Source organism: Coloeus monedula (assembly GCF_965178545.1).
Source record: "Coloeus monedula genome assembly, chromosome: 11".
Lineage (NCBI taxonomy): Eukaryota > Metazoa > Chordata > Aves > Passeriformes > Corvidae > Coloeus > Coloeus monedula.
The window spans coordinates 15,953,780-15,973,643 of NC_138791.1; the positions used below are offsets into that span (position 1 = coordinate 15,953,780).

The 19,864-nt window shown below is 39.0% G+C and overlaps 1 protein-coding gene across 1 annotated transcript in view; it reads right to left on the reverse strand.

Annotated features, from left to right (window-relative positions):
* Positions 1-19,864, reverse strand: part of SUCLG2 (succinate-CoA ligase GDP-forming subunit beta) — a 114,335-nt gene that overhangs the window by 31,384 nt on the left and 63,087 nt on the right. Inside the window, exons 8-9 of the mRNA XM_082288653.1 lie at positions 18,414-18,575; positions 16,836-16,978 (exon numbers count right to left, since the gene is read on the reverse strand). Coding sequence (XP_082144779.1) covers positions 16,836-16,978; positions 18,414-18,575 — 305 coding nt within the window. The remainder of the gene's footprint in view (positions 1-16,835; positions 16,979-18,413; positions 18,576-19,864) is intronic.

Sequence of the window (19,864 nt, forward strand, 5' to 3'; positions counted from 1 at the left end):
AGTTTTAACAATCTCTTAAGACAACATAAAACCCACAACCCAAACCTGACAAAACCTTACCCAGACACATCTTCACAGAATATTCTGAATTGTAAGGGACCCACACGAATCATCGAGTCCAACACTTAAGTGAATGGATCGAACCCCTGACACTGGCACTAAATGACACCATTCCCACTTCCTTAATAATCTTTTCAGTCTCTGCTTCCTATACCAGCAAGGTGTTGAACAGAGATGTACTTGGTTGCCACTTTCTACCAGGGTGGTGGATTTGGCTCTGTGTTCACAAGTGCCACTGCAAACTGGGGCACAGGGGCTGAAAGGGCAATCCATAAAGAAGGAATGGAAAGATGTTAGGAATACAGATTCCCACATGGGAAAGGATGAAAACTCAGAAGAAGAGGAGGAACCATACAGTAAGTAACTCCAACAAAAGTTTGAGCATACTGAGAGAACACACTTGAAGCCAGATCCTGTTTCCAGATGCAAATCTGGAATTACACCACAGCCTACGGAAACAGCATTTAACACCTGCCATCTTCTGTGCATGCAACTAGATCACTAATTCAACCCCAAAAAATACCTGCAAGGAGTTCCAGTTCTCACTTGACAGACCATGAAATATCTTCCCTTTTCCAGCCTACTTACTTTTAAAGTTTTCCAGATAGATGGCTTACACTTTATTTCAAATATGAAGTGATTTTTGGCAGGACTCTGCAAACAGAAATGCAGACTGAGTAGGGGAAGAACCTGCTCAGCAGACTCCTTGCCTCATCAGGAAGGGCACACACTGAGCTAATTTCAGGATCAAAGTCTCACACTATAGCTCTAGCTGATAGGATTTTTTTTTTATGATATTCAATTCTCTTTGTTTTTAAAAATGTTTAGTTCCAGTTTTATTAAGATTAAATAATTATACTCCCTCCTTCATGTTTACACCTTTTATACACTTCAAAATGCTCAGCATGTCCCTCCTCCCAGGGAGTATAATTTCTTACCACTTCCCTATAACCCTTTCACCCCCTGCCTCCATTATTTTTGATGTTTTCTTTGATTTATTCAGACATGGAAGTTTGACAGAAGAACAAAATGAAGGCATTTATGCCAGGTCCAATTTATCAAAATCTACACAAGAATGATTTCAAAGGACAGTAAATAAAAGTTTTCCCTTTTCACATATTTACAAAATGCAATCAAAATTCACCAAATCCTTTAAAAAAATATTAACAAGATAAAAAGAGAGAACACTTTTACTGTAGCTCAGGGTAGGAAAGGGACACTAGAGCTTTAAAAACTCTGGACTGGAGAATAGTAGCAAGATAAGAGAAGTTTGCTTGAAACTGTTATGATAAAAATGTGTATGAAGCATGCGTGGAAAACTGGTATATGTGATAGGGAAAAAAAAGGGAATAAAAATTAATAGGAGATGGTGTGGGAGCCTCTAAAGGTTTCATTGCTGTGAGCTTGAAGTGACAACATCTCTAATGGGTGCCAGAGATAGGAATGTCCTATGTGGATTTTCCCCCCATGAGTGACAATAATCATAAAGATAGAGCGTCTGCACCATCACGTTCTATTTCATGTCATTTATTTGATTTAGGTTTTTTGATGTTGGTCTTTGGAGGAAATCAGCTTCTGTAATTTTGTCACTGATGCAGCAGGTGAAAAGTTGTGTCAGTGAAAAGTTAATGTACCATTTTGAAATCTGAAGGTTGGTTTGGGTAAAAAAACAACATAAACTATACGGAAATGTGTATTCTATCTGTGGCTGCACTAATTGCCCTGACCCAGTGGCCAATCAGTTCTTCACTGCATTGCACCCAACATATGGAGAAACTTTCTCCCTTCACTCTGCAGGCAGCCAGCAGCTGAGAAAGAACAGTAACTCAAAAATTTCCAGCTCCAGCAGAATTTGGACCCTTCAGACACAGTTCCAAGGGAAGGATTCTGTCTTCACATCCCACCTTATGCAAGAGAGGAATCCTGCCTTCAACAAGTTCTTTGCCTTGATCCTAAGTCTCAAGAAACAGATCATCCCCATCTCACCTATTCCTGATGGTTTTTCTAAGCTGAATGAAATCACTCCAGTTTTTCTCAAAAGCTGACACAGGTCCTCCTGTCTTCCTAGAATGGTTTTCCAAGAAGTGCTGCTACAGAGCTGTTGTGATCATAGGAACCCTGTTGTGTTAGAATTAATCATAGAATGGGCTGGAAGGAACTTTAAAACTCATCTCATTCCCCCCCCTGCTATGGGCAGGGACACCTTCCACTATCCCAGGTTGCTGCAAGCCCTGTCCAGCCTGGCCATGGGCACTTGGCTTCGGTGTGCACACAGTGAACACTGCTTCAGGCTCTGCACATGTGCATAACTGCATAGGTGCATTACCTAGGAAAAAAATCAGTTCAATTCACTCTGCACAGAAGAGAACTAAACAGGTATTAAGGATCCAGTATGATTTTAGCAGACTAATGCAAACCAGCACTAACACTCCAGTAGCAGGAGATTTATAAATAATAGAAATAGCTCACTGAGGAGAGAATCGGACTTTGACTGCTCATGGAAATAAAGCTTTTTCTCTCCCTATGGCAGTTTTGAAATTTCATCTCCAACTCTGAAAATAGAAATTTCAAAATTATTCTCAGCTAAATCCATAGAAGCACTGACCTTCCGTATCTGTAGTGTTCAAAGAAAAAGACACTTGCGCTTCTGATTGACAGATCCATTGAAAACACAGTCTCAGCAGCTCCAGCAGGAGTGTTGAGAAATGCAACCTGAGCATCTACAACTCATTCATTCTAACTCACTGAAGCAGTTTTTCCTCGTCAGGAGAACTGCACAATTCAAGATTCGGCCCTACAGATAACAGCAATCAGGAAACCACTCTCATGTACAAAGAGATCTTAAGCAGTGGAGTGACAAAATAAAGCACATCTTCCTATAAAATTCCAAATCAATAGGAAAGTACTTGCTTTCAATTAAAATCTTGAATTATCTTTTGTATTTACTACTTGGAGGATTCATAAGCAATTTAGGTAAAATATTAATACTGAAAAAGCCCCTTACACCTTAAAATAAACTCCAAGCTGCAAATTAGGCAAACCTCAACTCAGTGACTATGCAAGTGTGGTTGCAAAAGATAAGCCTACTTTGTTCATTCAGAAGAGCTTTCTGCCATATAAACTATTCCTGAGAGAGACCTTACTTGGATCCTTCCAGCTTGAGATTCCACAACTGATTCCTAGAAGCCTTGATGTGCCAGCCCCCATGCAGACCATGCAGCACTAACACGAGTGAAAACCAAAGCACACAAATGTCACAGCCCTAGTCCTGTGCTCCTCAGAGCAGTCTCCAAACTAACCCAAATCAGGAAAATACTTCCTAGTTTCCTTAAGAGCTAGGGATTAAGAAAGAAACTTGTGATAATACCTGCATCCATTTATTTTAAGTGAAAAGTACTCAAAAATACTTAGAGAATTGCCTTTAAACCTTTCCAGAACTGGAAAATATTGTTACAGCTTTAAGTGTTTTTGCCTCAAACCCTTTCACACCCTCTGGTATCTAAAATGTTAGATAATGCCTCAGTGGGTTACCAAGTTAAACCCCCTCATTCAGGGCTGAAAAGCTCTTGAATACATGAGCAAGATCAAAGCAGGTAAGCTCAATAAACTGTGTAGTCCCTGTTTAGGGAGTTGAGGAGCATCACTTCCACAGCATGTTGGAAGTAATTTTCGCTGGTGACATGCTATGTTTTGTCTTAGTGAACATTTAACCTCTAGATCTGGACAGCACACATTTGGCACTGGCACATTTCTTTAGGGAACACCAGAGTGGTTACTTCAAGTGACAGTTTTCTAATTATTCTGTCAAGCATCAATCTGTGAAGTTCCCAGTTCCTCAGCACCCTGATTGACAGGGCAATCAGCACTTTACTTAAAGCCTCTAGAGCTGTTCTGGCCTGACAAATGCTTTAAAAAAAAACCAACCCAACCAACCCCTCCTCCCCAGTGGGAAACTGGAGTGGAATATTTGACTTCCAAAACAAATCCCCACTTTCTGCAAATACAATTCCCCAAAGTAACCAAAAAATTGCATTAGCATATAAAATGCACCTCTAGAGAAGGAAGAGCTGACCAAAGCAGTATTTACTTTTATATTACAATAATTCATTTGCAGCATTTTATTTTGGAGCAAATCAGCTGATGAAAGTACATCAAAAACAAAGAAGGAACTGAGACAGCACAATCATTTTCACTGAAGTTTTCCTTGCCTTCTCTTAAGAGAGGGAAAAGAGCCCCACCTTTGAAGCACTTTTAGCTTGATTCCAAGTTCCCCTGATTTCTGATAAACATCATCTTCCTCTGCTGAGGGTGGTATTGTGACTCTGGGGCCTTACAGCACCTCTGACTGCAAAAAGTGAGAAAATGAGGGACTTGGTGAGTGATAAACAATTATCCCTGTACCAAGTTCAGGGAAGAGTAAAAACTATTTAGTAGTCATGACCACGATTTCCTAAATAACATGAAAGTACTTCATGCTCTTTATCCACCGTGTAATTAAATTCAACACCAGGGCTGAGATTTTGACCAAGAAGTTGGCACTAGAATTACACAGGGTTTGATTTGCATGCCAAGATGCTGCACCTGAGAATTCAATAGTGGAGTTGCTCTTCTTGGCTTGCTGGGACAATCTTGTGTTGGTATTGTTCAACTTCATGCCAAGGGAAGCTCTGTCACTGTACAGAACTGCAGCACCAATACCAGCAGGATACTAATCATAGTTTCTACTGAAAACAAACTTGTGTCAGATTTTCTCCTTTGGTTTGGAATGGTAAATTATGAATAATGGAAGTTTGGTGGCCAGCTTTTTATGATGAGCACTCTGGAGTGCTGTGTGGTAAAACACACTGAACTCAGCAAGACTAAAAAATAAATGAAATACCAAATCAGGTGTCAAACAAAGGGTGGAAAAGTGCAGCAGATTTTACCCCTAATGAGAGTGAGCTGCAGAAAATCTCTCTCTAGATGTAATTTTTTTTTTTTTTTGAGGACATTAAATATGAAAACATATTCACACAAAAAAATCCTTTTTCTTTCTTGGATTTGAGTCAAAACTCCCAATAGTTCTTGACAGAAGGGAATGACAGAGCTGTCCACTGATATTACAAGTGGCAGAAGGAAGCTCTTTGATGGAAAGCCTCACACTGCAGTAGTCAGTAAGGTGGAAGCTCTTCCACTGGTCAGGGGCAAGGCTGAACCCATCTGCTTTTCTTATGGAAGTTCAACAGATGTTCAGCATTATTAAGAGAGTTAAAGGAATGTTGCTGATATGTAGACACCATCTTTGCTCTAATTGCTTTTATCTCTTCAGTTCAATTACTTCCACAATTTGTATGACTAAGTGAAAACAAAAATGTATTTGAGACTCTCTCAAAGTAATACACACAAAAATCCCAGAACAACTGTGCAGAGCCCCACAGAAGTTTTGATTAAAGGCAAATCCTTCACAATTCAGAGAGCACATACTCAATCAATGGTTGAAGAGGAAAACCTCCAGGGAGCTGCAGGAACTAAACAATTCTGATAAGGTTTCTGTGACTTTTCAGCAAATAGTAATTTGCTCCTTTATATTTCTTCAATGAGAAGTCAAGCATTGCAGTCCCAAACCTTTAAATCAAATGATTTGCTGAGCATCAGGCATTCAACTTTCACCACCTACTATCAAATATTGACTCTGCACATTCATTCATTTCTACCCAATACTTGATTCTTCTTTTTTTGCCTCTTACAGGCCCCCAACAGTATTCTAGGAGGTTGACTTAATCAAGATTTAGTTAAGAAAAAAGAAATCCTCAGCATTTTCAAGTTTTAATCTTATCTAGATTAAAACTTGCACCCCATAAGCATGTATATAATCTATTTTCTTAATGAGATGTTTTTACTCTTTTCCCATGTTATCACTATTAATTCCAAATTTACCATTCACAAGTGCCATCCATAGCTTATACAAAGGTTTCTGCTTTAATCACAGGGTTGGCATCACTGTGTCACAGGACAGAGCTTTATGCACACTTTTGCTGAACAACCTTCTCAGCAGGGCCCTGTCTGAAGGTGCAGACTTAATTCCCTTTTCTGGTAAAGTGAATACTGACTTCCATGGTCAGCTCACCTGTCAGCCACTCAGAAATCCAATTTTATGGCACTGATAGCAGGATTGCTGTGTTTCCTGCACTGAGGCACTGCAGAGTTCTTGGGGGGAGGATGGCAGAGGATGGTGGGAGCCACAACAGCTCCAGCTCCTCTGCCCTGAGCAGTATTTTTGCAGCAAGAGGCTCCTTCTCCCCCACATTCCCAGGGAATGAACATCTGGTGCTCTGCAGCTCTTTGGTTACTCAGGCTTACCCTTAAATAATTAGAAATGGTTTCTAAAGTACAGCAACAGCCAGCACTGCATACAAAACAGGCTGTGGAAATGTGCCCACAAGTTCTGTCAGATCAGCAGTCAGGTATAGACCTGCAGATTTACTCACAGATACACCTTCACTGTAGCAAATTGCATGTAAAAATTAAAAAGAAAGTTATCTTTTTCCTCTACTTATTTGATGAGTAAAATACGTATGCAAATGAAAAAGAATAAGACAGCCATAGCAGAAGATTCAAGGTGAAAATGGTTTTGTAAAAGCAGTCAAATATCTTTTAAATTCATTTGGAATAGCTGCAGTAGTACAATACCTGCTCCATCCTGGCCAAACAGAACATTTACAGAACAGAAATTATACGACTACTTGCAACAAGTAAGGCTACTACCTTATTCTTAATCAACTCCTCTAATTGCTTAAAAAAAAAAAATTTAAAATGTTTGGTATTTTTCTGCTGAAAACACCTGAATAATTTTGGAAATTTCAGCAAAATCTATTTGGCCAGACATTATCCACCTGTCTTTCCATATACAGGCACTAATTGCCTTTTAGTTGGAATTTTCCAAGTAATTTGGCTCAAAATGGTTTAATCTTTTCCCATAAAAAATATTATGAAAAACTAAGTTTTTAGTCTTTTCCTTGAGTCAGTTCTCTTCCCCTGAAAAGTGTGGTTGTCCACCAACCCCAAGGAAAATCGACTGATTCCATTAAAAGGATCTCAGATTTCCAAATGAAATCCTTCAGGTAAAGTGACAGTTTCTGTTAACATTTAGGTTCTACCATTGCAACAAAAAAAAAAAAAAAAAAAAAAAAGCTTTGCATTTCCATTCTGCTTTACAGTAGAAATATAGGAAAATGCTTGGGAATTGGGACCCTGCTTTCCCTTGACAAGCAGAAGCTGTATAGGATCCCAGCCATGTAACCTGTGCCAAAAGGCAGCAGGAGCCCAGTCTGTACCTTCAAGCCCCATGGCTACCTGCTGCCTTCTCCCTTCCTTGGGCATCCACAACCACAGGTAACTCCCCTGCAATTCAATGGGTTTTCTGTCCACGTTTTAGAAAGGAATCCATACTGTCATTTTAATAATGGAGAGGGAATGCATTCCTTAAATACAGATATTTAAGATTACCTTCCCCTCCAGTGCTTTTTAAAGGTACTCACATAGCAATACTCACATAGCAAGCAAGAGTTCAATTCTGTTGAACAAAGGGGACAGAGAAGAAATATCCTTTTGAGTTGTCACAAAAGGAGTGGAAAAATAGGGCAGCAAAAATGTCCTGCTTTCTGTTCACCAGAGTTAAGCAGAATCTGCTATGGTGTTTGGGACAGAAAAACAAACACATGTAGGTGTTTAATATAGAGAGAAAAGTTTACAAAACAAATGAACAAAACATCCATGGGAAAACTATTTCTCTCCCCAAAGGTATTAGGTAGAACCTTAACGAACATTGGAAAAGTTGATTAAGGGCAATACATTCAATTCAAGCCAAAGTCACTGAAAGATCAAGTGACTGACATGTGCTCACTGCACCTGACACAAACAGCACATTATGAGCTTTTCCTCCAGGTTTGGTGTGTGATCATAACCCTGTGATAACCACAAAATCCAATATACTCACAGAGACAGTCCCCAGGCTTTGCCCAGCTCTGACTGAAGTGGTTCTTCCTGCAGACCTCATCCTTTACACCCTCACGCTACTTTACACAGACTCTACACTCCACTATTCCCTACTCACAGTTGTTAACACAACTGTTGGAGCCACTCAAATCCACTGAGCCCCTGAGCAACTGAAGGGACTGTGGGAAGATGCCCACAGAATCTGTTGGGAATATTCCTGCACACACCCCAGGCTACAAACGTGAAAGAATTGGCCACTGGGAGATGGAAATGAAATAACTTCTGTTTTCTGAACATTGCTATCAAAAGTAGGAGCACTAAAAGAAATAAACTGTTCACTTTTCACATCACTCTAAAGAAAACACCTGACTTTAGAGACTGCTGAGCATGCCAGTACAAAAAATGTAACACTTTTGAGGAGCAGGACTATGTTTACCTTCCTGTAAGAGGATAGTTTTTTATAAGATGAAACTAAACCTCTAGGAAAAAGACTAAGAGCTACTCATTTGTGGTAGATGTAGACTTAATTTGCCAACTACTTAAGCACATGACAAGCTTCAAAGGTGAACAGACTCATTTATTTCAGCTTTATCCATCCACTCAGAATAATAGATAATAAAATATTAAAACTTGAAACAGGTTTGAATTCTTGTTGAATTTGAGCATGAATAAGAAGTTGTAAAATAATTCAGCCCTACCTGAAACAAAACAGAGATTCAAGAGAAATAGCTTTTTTCCTCTCTCAATAAGCTGTATTTCAAACAATTTTTGTCTTTTCCAAAACTCCATCACCCTATGACACCCTTTAAAAAAAAAAAAAAAAATAGATGTATCTTTACTCTAAAAATCTTAGCCATATCAGGCCCTTCTGTCATTAAAAGATAATTTTATGATGGGAAAACGCTTGTTAATTTTGGCACTGTTTACCATTTTTTCTCCAAATTGAGTCTTATCAATAAGAAAAATATGAAGTCCTATCTACCTGTGCTCCATCCATCCACGGTGCTTCTGAAATGATAAGTAAAACCAGTTGTTATTTATTCCACTGTCACAAGAGTGTGCCTAACCTAGCACAAATGGCTGAAAGCACCTACTCGAGATACACATTTCATCGTCTGGGCCAGTTCATCAGGAACAGATGGAGGCAAGGTGATTAAATTTCTTCATTTTGATTGAAAGAACAAACACTTGCCTAGACAGCCATAACGCCCACTTAAAAATAACGAGAATTAAAATGCGATTTTCTCTACAGGAGAGTTTAAGTAAGGACACCTACAACTTTTCTTTCAATATACTAGTTCCTACCTGTACTATCAGATTATTTGTCTTTCATTCTCCTGTATGTCTGCTAGATAGAAGATCTAAAAGTAGATTCATAATAAATTACTCATCTCACCAAGATGAATTACCAAATTGAGTTTCCTAAAATATCTTCTCTTTTTATCCTCACTAATTGTGAAATGAGTCACATAAATTTTCAAAATTTAATCAATTTGGAAACCCCAGTAAAGGATTAAACACTTTTCTGCTGTATTTTACATGACATTTCCTTTTACTGGGCAATCCCAAGACATGCAGATATAACTGCACATTCTATTGCACACGCTGGACATGACATCAGGCCTTTGGCAGTCAGAGATGCTGGGAAGGTGTTCAGGATGGAGATTTACTGCCTGGATCCATTACATTCCATCTGAGGCCCTGGTTTGGAGCGAGATGGTGACACCAGGCTATGACATTACAAGAGACAGGTACTGTCCCATAACCCTTCCTGGGTACTTCTCAAACACTTCCCACCACAGGCTGAGCCATCCCAGCTCACCGGTGGAGACCTCAGAAAAGTCCACATTCTCCAATCCCAAGCACTAACAACCACAGCCAATAACAAAATCCTGTCTCACTTTGATCACTGATCAAGCACACCTTCAAACAAGCAGGAAAACACAACAAGCCTTGACCAGAGAGCAGCTGTCTGAGGAGGGTGACGCCTTTTGTGTTCCAAGGAAATGGAAATGCCTGCTCGTCTCTCCTTGTTTTAGAAGGGACAACACTACAGAGAGGATAATTAGCACACAAACATTTCCAATTCCATCCAAACCTAATAGCTCAGTTTGTGTTGTGGTTCTTCCATAAATTTGCCAGCATTTACCATCTATGAAAATATTTGTGTATTTTCTCTACTCTGCCACAAAGGAAGCAATTACAAAATCATTGCAAGTTTTCCTCTTGCTTAGGAATTTTATTTTCATATCCAGTTTTTAAGATTCATTATAGCCTACTATAAAATGCCAAAAGGCATTCAACTTGTCAGTGCCCATAAATAATGGCAGAATCATGTTAAAGTATATTTACATATCAATTACTTAGGACTCAATACTACACATGCTCTTGAAAAATATTTTACTTTTGGTTATAAATCAAGACAACTCAATTATGCATTTTAAATGCACAATTGTCCTCCCATTTTCATAAATATTGTCAATATGCTATCAGTCTCTAAAAGTGCCTCAGCGAAATGAAAGAGTGACTTTTTACTATTTTAAGTGTTTTAAAAGATGAATAGTCATTTCATATTAATTCTGCAAAACTGCAAAGGCACATCAGAAAAAAATCCTTGTTAAAGTTCTATCAGTCTGTCTTTTCTTACCAATGCAGAGCTAATACAAATGTGGGGAAACTCCTAAGTTACTCCTATAAACTCAAAACCTGCAGTATCTTTAAAAGAACGATGAGCTGCTCCATTGGCTAAAGGCAAAGTATTTGTACAAATTTCTGAGACAAAAAACCCAATATGCCTTTGTGAACTTTTCCCAGCTTTGCAAGATGTTTCTGCACTCTAATAGGTATTTTCTACCTCCACAAACTGTCCATTTATAAGAATAATCTTAAACATCCAAAGTCAAGACATTACTGCCCTTACAAAATTACTAATCACAGCTTTATGTTTAGAGCTGTTCTCTGAAACACAGAAAGGAATGTCCAGAGCATTCACTGGCTCCAAGGCAGGATCAACTCTCCCCGAAACATCCTGGATAATTGCTTGTTTAGCTAGTCTTTAAAACTTGTGGTGCTGGATAGCCTATAAATTCCTAAAATAAACTGCTGTAGGACTCAAGTTCCATTTTTGGCTGGACAATTTTCAGAACAGCTACCCTATGCAGTCACATTTCTTTGCTGCTCTTAACCCTTACTGCTTCCTGCCTGCCTGAGGCAGACACTGACCTGCAACACCAGGCAGATTGCCCAGGTTAACTGAAGGCTCCTTCACCTTTCTGTGTCGGATTCCTCTTTCAACACTTGAATCATCTATATATTTGAAATCAGAGAAAATGTTGGTCTCTACCTACCTGTTTGCTTCCCCCCAAGACAGAATGGCCCCTCTATGTGCTATTAGGAGTTAATACTAAGATGATGTAGCAAGATCCAGCTTCCAAAAACTATGTGGAATTTTTCAATGATTGATTAGACAACATCTTACAGAAATGTCAAAATTGCTATCAAAAACAACAGGTTTATAGATTTTGATTTTCTTTTTAAAAATTTAATATTGCACTTCTACAAAACCAGTGCTGAGTACTAAACTGCCAGGAGGACAGGGCTGTGCAATAAGCAGTGATAACTGATATTTTTCATAGCACTTAACTTCTTTACCAAACTATATAATTTTTGATCAATGTTTGTAGATGGTAGATGAGTACTATAACCCACAGTTAACACAAAGGGGTAAAAATACCAGTCAGACCCTTCACTTCCAAAAGTGTCCACTAAATTCAAGTGTCACTGTGTTGAGATACCCAGCTGGAGCTGTGAAGGGCCATGCAGAGTGTGAACACTGCACCAGCAGTTAACATTTGTGGAACAGTGCAGTACAGCACACAGATACTGTGCACTAGAGTAGCTCTTCAGCTACAGTGTTTAAGGGTACTCAAACCAGCACAGGATGCTTCACCCGCTTGTGTGAATCAGAGAAACACACAAAGGATAAAGAATTTTCATGCTGTGTAAAGAAGAGCTGGGTAATGAAGTCTGTAAAGGGTGTGTGACGTGAATGAGAAGCCAAAAAGATTCCTAATGAGTCTGCAAGAACAAGGCTCCTCTGCATTATCTGAAATGACATGAAATCTGACAACTCAAACAAATTCAGTGCTAACACTCTATTTTATGTTCACAACTGAATCTTATTTACATTTCCCTTTTTTCTCCAACATTACATGCACACTGATACAGGCTGCATGTGTGATAGTTATCTGTTCCTTCTGTCTTAGCAGTTTCCATTATTGTAATACTGAGAAATCCGCTGTTGACAACTAAATGCAGACAAACTGTCCACAGCCACCCTATGCTCTGGGCTGATGAAATTCACTATCACAGAAATCTAGCATTTGGAATTCTTATATTTTTTTCCCCCTAACACAGGGAGCAGGTCATTGTTTAAAGTTGCAGAGTAAGAGCAAACAGTCCAGACACACACAAATATAGTTACTACACTCCAAACTGCCTGAATGTTTGGAGATGTTTTGAATGGTCTGAACTGAACTAGCTCACTCAATTCCAAATTAATTCATCCGAAATAAAGACCAAATACATTATACATGGCAACTTTATTTTTATTTCTGAAATCTAAGAAAAGGATATCCCAAATCTTTCCTCTTATTATAATGTTATCCCTTCTGTTGCCACAGAACAGACTGCAAATGTTAAGAAAGCTAATACTAAAAATCCCTGAAGGCAAAGGATAAACTGGCGATAAAAATGTCTTGTATAATAAGGATGTATAAACTGTATTACTTTCACACCAAACACAATTGGAAAAGAAGGGAATTGCAAAGTTATGGTTTAATGGTATCCTCTTTCAGAATTCTGGTCTGAAACGTCTCTCAGATGCCTAGAAAACAAAAGCCCCAAAACCTCTGCTTGACACACAACAGTGAGACACATCAGTGCCAATTATGTGGTGGGCACAGAGATACATCTGAACATAAACAGGCAAAGCAAAGTGACAGGAATAAGATTGTCTAGTCCATATAATTAAGACAATAATCTGAATTTGGACCAGATAATTGCTAAAGAAAAAAAATAAAGTCTTGTGCATGTTTGATATTAATTATTCCCTGGATACGAGCTAACAGATGTCAATAGGGAATATTTTTTCCAGAGAAACGTTTGTCTTTCTGTCAATAGTATTTTGCCTAAATAATAAGCTAACAGTTGTTAACATCAATTAATTTGGTGACTCTTTAGTCATATCATCAATGACAGGCTTCAAAAAAGGTTTTCAAAGGAACTTTAGTGGGAAAAGGAGAAAAAGAACAACAAACGATGTTGGCCTTCAACTGCCTGTGCTTCAGTGATACTTTCTAATAGGAGTGCACTGCCAAGATCAGGGCTAGAGTCTGATGATGGTAAAACCAACCTGCTTGCAGCTTAGTTGGCTTTTTTCTGAGTTTGTGAGGCCAGGTTCTGGTAGCAGGGGGATGAGAGGTGGCTTCTGTGAGGAGCTGCTAGGAGCTCCCCCATGTCCAATGGAGCCAATGCCATCAGCTCTGAAACAGCCTGAGCCCATCAGGGACAGCAGCAACACCTCTGGGATAACAGGGTTAAGAAGGGCACAAAAAACTGAAAAACAGCATCTGGAGAGAGGAGTGAGAATAGGAGAGGAACAGCCCTGCAGACACCAGGGTCAGTGAAGGAGGAGAGGCAGGAACTGCCCCAGATGCCAGAGCCAAGATTCCCCTGCAGCCCATGGAGATCCATGAGGGATGAGCAGATATTTTTTCAGCTTTAGCCTTTCCAAAAAACCTTGATGAATCCTACAGTCATCATATGGTAACCAGGTCTTCAGCATGAACAAAAACAAGCACCTGTGGAGCTTGGTAAGGATGTGAGAGTACTCAGGGATGAGGACTTTGTGGAGATGCCTGAAGCAGAAATTCACACGTGCAGGGGAGAGGCAGGCACCACCCAGAACCTCAGAAATACTTTAGGAAACAACCACTTTACTTCACTGTGGGACAAAGGGGGATAAATGAAGCTCCTGCAGTGTATCCCAGCAGCTTGAACTCCTAGAACTGAGCCATCTTTCCTGGTAGTATCTAGAAAGAGGGAAGACTGTACATTTCCTGCCAGAGCAGATGCACAGCACAAACTTACAGAAACAGGACAGGCAGGGAGAAGAAAAAGAAAGAAAGAAAAAAAGCAATTGGAATTTAGACAGTGAATAGAAAGCAATTCAGAACCATTGCAATGACCTGTCTAACCTAGGAAGTATTGGATATGGCAGACAGCAAACAAGACGAGCAGAGTATAAAAAGGGTCACTAGCTCCAGGGACAGCATTTCCATCCAAAACCCAGTGGGTAACCTTTTGCAACAAAAACCCTCACACATTTTTTTTTCCCCAAGAATTATAGACACTGACAATTGACAGATTAAACCAGCAGCAAACCAGCCCAGATCTTCACTTTTCCCAAAAACAACATCCCCAGCTTCACTAAATCAAACCATGGCATACATTGATTTGTTTATTTTGTTTGTTGGGGGAGGGGGGTGTTGTGTGGTTTTTTGGTTTGTTTAGTTTCTTTTGTTTTTTGGGTTTGTGGTTTGTTTTTTTTTTTTGCTTTAATACAAATAGACATTTTAAAGACAACCAAAGAGAGAAAAAGAGATCTGTTTCAAAGTGCAGTTGAACATCTCCTTCTGGAAGATTTCTTCTCCTGCAATGTCCTTAACTCTGCCAGCACAACTAGAAGATAGTTCTTCTCCACATTACAGCCCTGAAGGCTTTTTTTTTTTTTTTTTTTTTTTGTTTACTTCTTAGTCTCTAGATATTTAGACATTTGCAAGCATTAATTGAATCTCAAGTTCCCAAGAACAAACTTTTATCTTCTCGAAAAAGGTGGGAATCAAGTTAAAGGCCACAGGGCAATGACTGACCAGATACAACCTGTAAATGCTGCATTAGCCACAAAGACTCTTGGGACTGAAGCCCCTCCATTAGTTAAGAAAAGAGAGGATTCATTCAATTATCCCACTGTATATTAGTGAGCTAATGGACATGGGGGATCAGGAGAGGAAATAACAGACGTTTGCTATATTTTCTGAAAAGAATGAAATAAAATATGAAATTTTTTGCCTTCTGCATCTTCAGCCAGTCAATGTCAGGAATGGCACAGCTACAGCATAAATGCCTAATCCAGGTCCTTTCCATGCTCCCTTTTGCTTTCTCTCAGTAGCAGAGCTTCACTAGCCCTGGTGTATGCAGCTGGAATTAAGCACTAACATATAAGCAGAATGTATAATAGAAGGATACATTTACAAGTCAAATATTGGGCACACAGATGTTCTGTAGCTGAGAGCTACTAGAATGCCTCCTTGTTTTAAAATTGTTTAAACTCAGTAAGCTTCATCACCAAAATTAATACCTGCTGTTTGTGCTGCAGCAGACAGTAGAAACTACCTGGCACAGTGATAATCACCAGCTAAGTTGTGTATCTGAGACTTTACTGCACCTGCTTCTCTACCACTAGCACAAGTTTCAGAACTAAACTACATCTCAGGCAAACCCAGATCATCACAAGAAGCACTCACTGCAGAGCAACTCAAACAACCAAAACAACAGACACTTGAGACGTCAAGGTACCAGGTGCTTAAAAAAATATGCAGGGAGAGTTACAGCTGCAAAGAACTCACAATATGAAGCTGTACTGTGTTTATTTTGTACTGTAAATTTTCTCCCTAATTTTGCTGCAAACAATATTTGAAAAGTCCCAACATTTTATCACTTACTGCTGCACAGAGCATACAATTACAGCAGCGTAATTGTCACAGGAAGGTGGCATTTAGAAGCTAGCATCACATCACAATGAACATGAGGAAAATGACTGGAATCACAGGAAAAGTGAGATAAAGCAGATGAAGCCAGATCCACAAAAAGAGGCAATATGTTGAAATCAGCTGCAATGCTTTGGTGCAGGAGATGGGAAAGATGATCAAAGCCCTCCGACAGATTTCCATTAGTAAAAATATCAACAGCAACCAAGTCCTGGCTACACACAAAAGCGTAACTGCACGTTGGCAGGATGGGCAGCTGGCACTGCTCCAAAGCCCACGCCTGATCAATATTCTCTCAGCAGATACTCCAGTTCTGTCTGCAGAGGGGACCAATGACCTCAACACACATCTCTAGAAATAACTTCTACTCAGTACACACAGACTGATGTCTTCTCCTCTTGTTCAAAAAAGAAAAGAGCAACTGCAGCTCCATCTGCAAAAGGAAGTGTCAGAATGTTCCAGGCTGTGATTCCAGCCTGGGAATGTTAATTAAATACAGACTATCCTGCAGTGCAGAGTCAGATATTTTAGAAATCTTGAGCTTAAAAGAGTACAAATCAGCCCTTAGAATTAGCTATTTGCTTAATTTTCCCATTTTTCTCCTCAGTCTACTGTGGCACTACACTATTAGGAATGATATTTTAAGCATCTAATTCTCACAAATTCCACTTTAGGAGCGAAGTGCTCCGAGTTCAACACTGCAATGGCCAGCATTAGCACACCTGCACTTCTGTGTTGAACTGCCTTGAGAAAGTTCCCACTCACAACTCACCAGCAAACCTGAGTGCAGATCAAGAACTGAAAAGGCTGTCCAGTGGTTCATACTGAAATAGTTTTCCTCCCAGATCACCCCTTTAGTAACTCACCCTCAGTGTTCTCACCGTGATCTGGGTTTTTCGGTGCACTGTTCATGATCCTACTCAGCTCTATTGCTGCATGGGGAAGCTCCCAGTCCAAACCCAACATTTTTACCTTTGGATCAGCAGTCAGCAGCTTGAATGCTTGATAGACTTGTGCTTCTTTCACACCTCCACCGAGATCCAAGAAGTTGGCTGGCTTTCCACCATTCAGGGATATTATATCACATGTTGCCATTGCAAGTCCAGCTCCATTGACTGTAATTGTAAACATCAATTGCTTGTATTTCACATAGACATGATTTGTGAAAAGGCTTAAAATGTATCAGCACAACCCCAGAACATGGCTCAAAATGTTACACAGCTATTTCTAAATACGCCAGTAGCTATTCAAGGATATCCAATGCAACAAATCATTCAAATTCTGGTGCAAACATACCAACATTTAATTTTCTTTAGGGCTTAGATGTGCACCTTCTTTTAAGCATGCATGAGCATGGGAATGGTAATTCTGGAATTAAAAAAACCTTCTGATTTTATTAAAAATAAAGACACATAAAAACTTCTGGGAATAATGATGTGAAGGACAAATTGACTCTTTAAGCTCCTCTCCCATCAGTCTGATAGCAGTGGATGCTTTGTATTACTGCATCACAGATAACTCAGTTTTGGGGACAGACCTCAGATGTTCCTGAAACTGCCTTTTATTTTAGATTTGCACTAGTCTAGAAGCATTTCCATGGGTAAGAACATCTTTGAAACTGGGTAAAGTAGGTGAGAATTATGTGTCCTCTTTAAGCTGCTCCTGTTGCTCCTGCTGGACAACGACTCCTGTGTCACCAGGAAATCAGAGCAGTAAAAAAATAGCACAATGTGGGCAATTACTGTTTGGGTTTGGGGGTCTTTTGGTTTTTTTTTTGTTTTTTTTTTTTAATTAAGATTAAAGGCTCACTCTCTCTTACTGAATCAATTGCAACACATTATCAGAATCTTCTAGATTTGTGTTTGGAGTACACATGTGAGCCAATATAAATGCTGGGCATTTTCTCATTAAGTTGAAAAAAAAGCCTAATTCAGTTAGATTAATAATAAAATGCTGTATTAGCTAAAAGAATTTGAACAAAATGAAGATTATTTAGAGCATAGCTGACTTTTCCACTTATCTCTTCTAAACAGCAGAGTAATTTCTGTTCTACAGAAACTTCAGGAAAATAAAAAACCTGCCATTTCCAAGCAGATTCTTTAGCAGCTTTCCTTAAAGGGAAACGGAGTTTAATATTCAGTTGTAACTGGGAATGTCACATTTATACACACATACTTTTCAAGTGTCTTTTAAGTAACACACTCATTTTTTTTAATTACTGATTAGATTTTGATGACTTTTCTTGTTTTAATTTTTGGAAAGACCAATTACATCAGGTTAAAAACTCAGAAATTGAAACCCCTTAGCCTGCCTTCCCTCTGCCACCACTCCTGCCCTGCCTGTGTGCTGTGGCCATCAGCACGGTTTCCACACAATTTTAGTTTCATTCCTGCAAGAACTTGTGGAAGGACAGACAAAACAGCAGAAATACTCAGCAAAACAGACTGAAATACTGTCAAGGGTGGCCTGAATGTCAGATGTAAACAAAGTCTATAGACTGAACAAGTATAAATTCGTCTTCAAATGTCTTTTGGATGTATTTGTTCTTACCAAAGCAAGCAATGTTTCCATCCAGTCCTATATATTTTAAGTCATATTTGGCAGCTTCATTCTCTATGGGCTCATTTTCAGACTTGTCATCCATGGCAAATATTTCTTTTTGCCTAAATTCTGCGTTGTCATCAAAGTTTATCTTGGCATCGAAGCAAACAACTGGAGGAGAAAATAAAACAACATCCAGGCATTTAGAGTCTACAGTCAGTCAGGGTTTCTGAAATATTACAGCTACTCCAGCAGTGAGGGGGAGGCTGCTTTGGGAGTGATGCTGTCTCCAGCACAGGAGCAGCTGAAGTTCTAGCATTGATTCCAGCAGGAAAGGGCAGGCTTTCCATAAATCCTCTATTGAGAAAAGGCACGGCAAGATCTCCACACCACACAGGAAAATCTTCTGTGTTTGCTTCAAACAAAGTTCCTGTACATTATGAGGGCAGTTTTTATGATTTGGACAGGTGGGCTGCAGTGGTGCCACAGGAGAGTTTACCTTCCAAATTTGGAACAGACAGAACAGGTAGCACCAACCCAAAGCCACGCGTGGTAACGCGTGGTCATTCAGAGCTGAGCAACACAAAATGCTCTCCCCTTAGCCACATGTTGAATTTCTGATGTTATTAACTGTACACACATTATTTCATTAAAGAGCTCAAAAAACCTGAAGCCAACATATGTTAAAAATTACCAAAAGATTACTTTTAAATAAAGAAAATTAAGAAAGTAAATACAAAACTTCTCATCAATAATAATCTGCTGTGGTTGTAAAAACAAATTAAAAAGTAGCTAAATCTGACTACATTAAATAAAAGATACAAAGGACTGGCTAGCAGCCACAATACTCACATTAACACACCAGTAACAGAAATGCCTGTGGAGTGTTATTTGCCTATTTTCTGACTCATTATTTCTATGGGTTTGCATAGGCAAATGCCTCATTAAAATGTTCTAAGTAAATGTAAGACTATATACTTATCATATTACTATGCAAGTAATTTTCCTTGTATTATATTCAGATTATAATTACTGACTTAAGCATAATTGATTTCTCAAGGCAAACCAATCAGATCTAAGTGTCTTTAAACGCTGTGTCCATAAAAATCTAATAGTTTTTCTATCTGCTGGGGTTTTTTATTCACATTGCCATTGGAACACATACATGGTACATGTGCACGTGTTCATGAGCACTGCACACATCTGGACATCAGTGACAATTAAGAGGACAATTTTAGTCTTTGATATAGATACACATTAATTAAAATAAAACACAATCTTGTTTGGTGGAGAAGTAACTCATTTTAATATACAGTTTCTTAACTTAGGAAAAAATAGCTAAGGAGACAGCAAACAAAACATTAACACAAGTAGGAGAGTCTCAGATGTATATCTTGATTTGCATTGTGTTTTCTTGTTTTGGTTTTTTGATGTTGATGGGTTTTTTTTAATTTTTGACT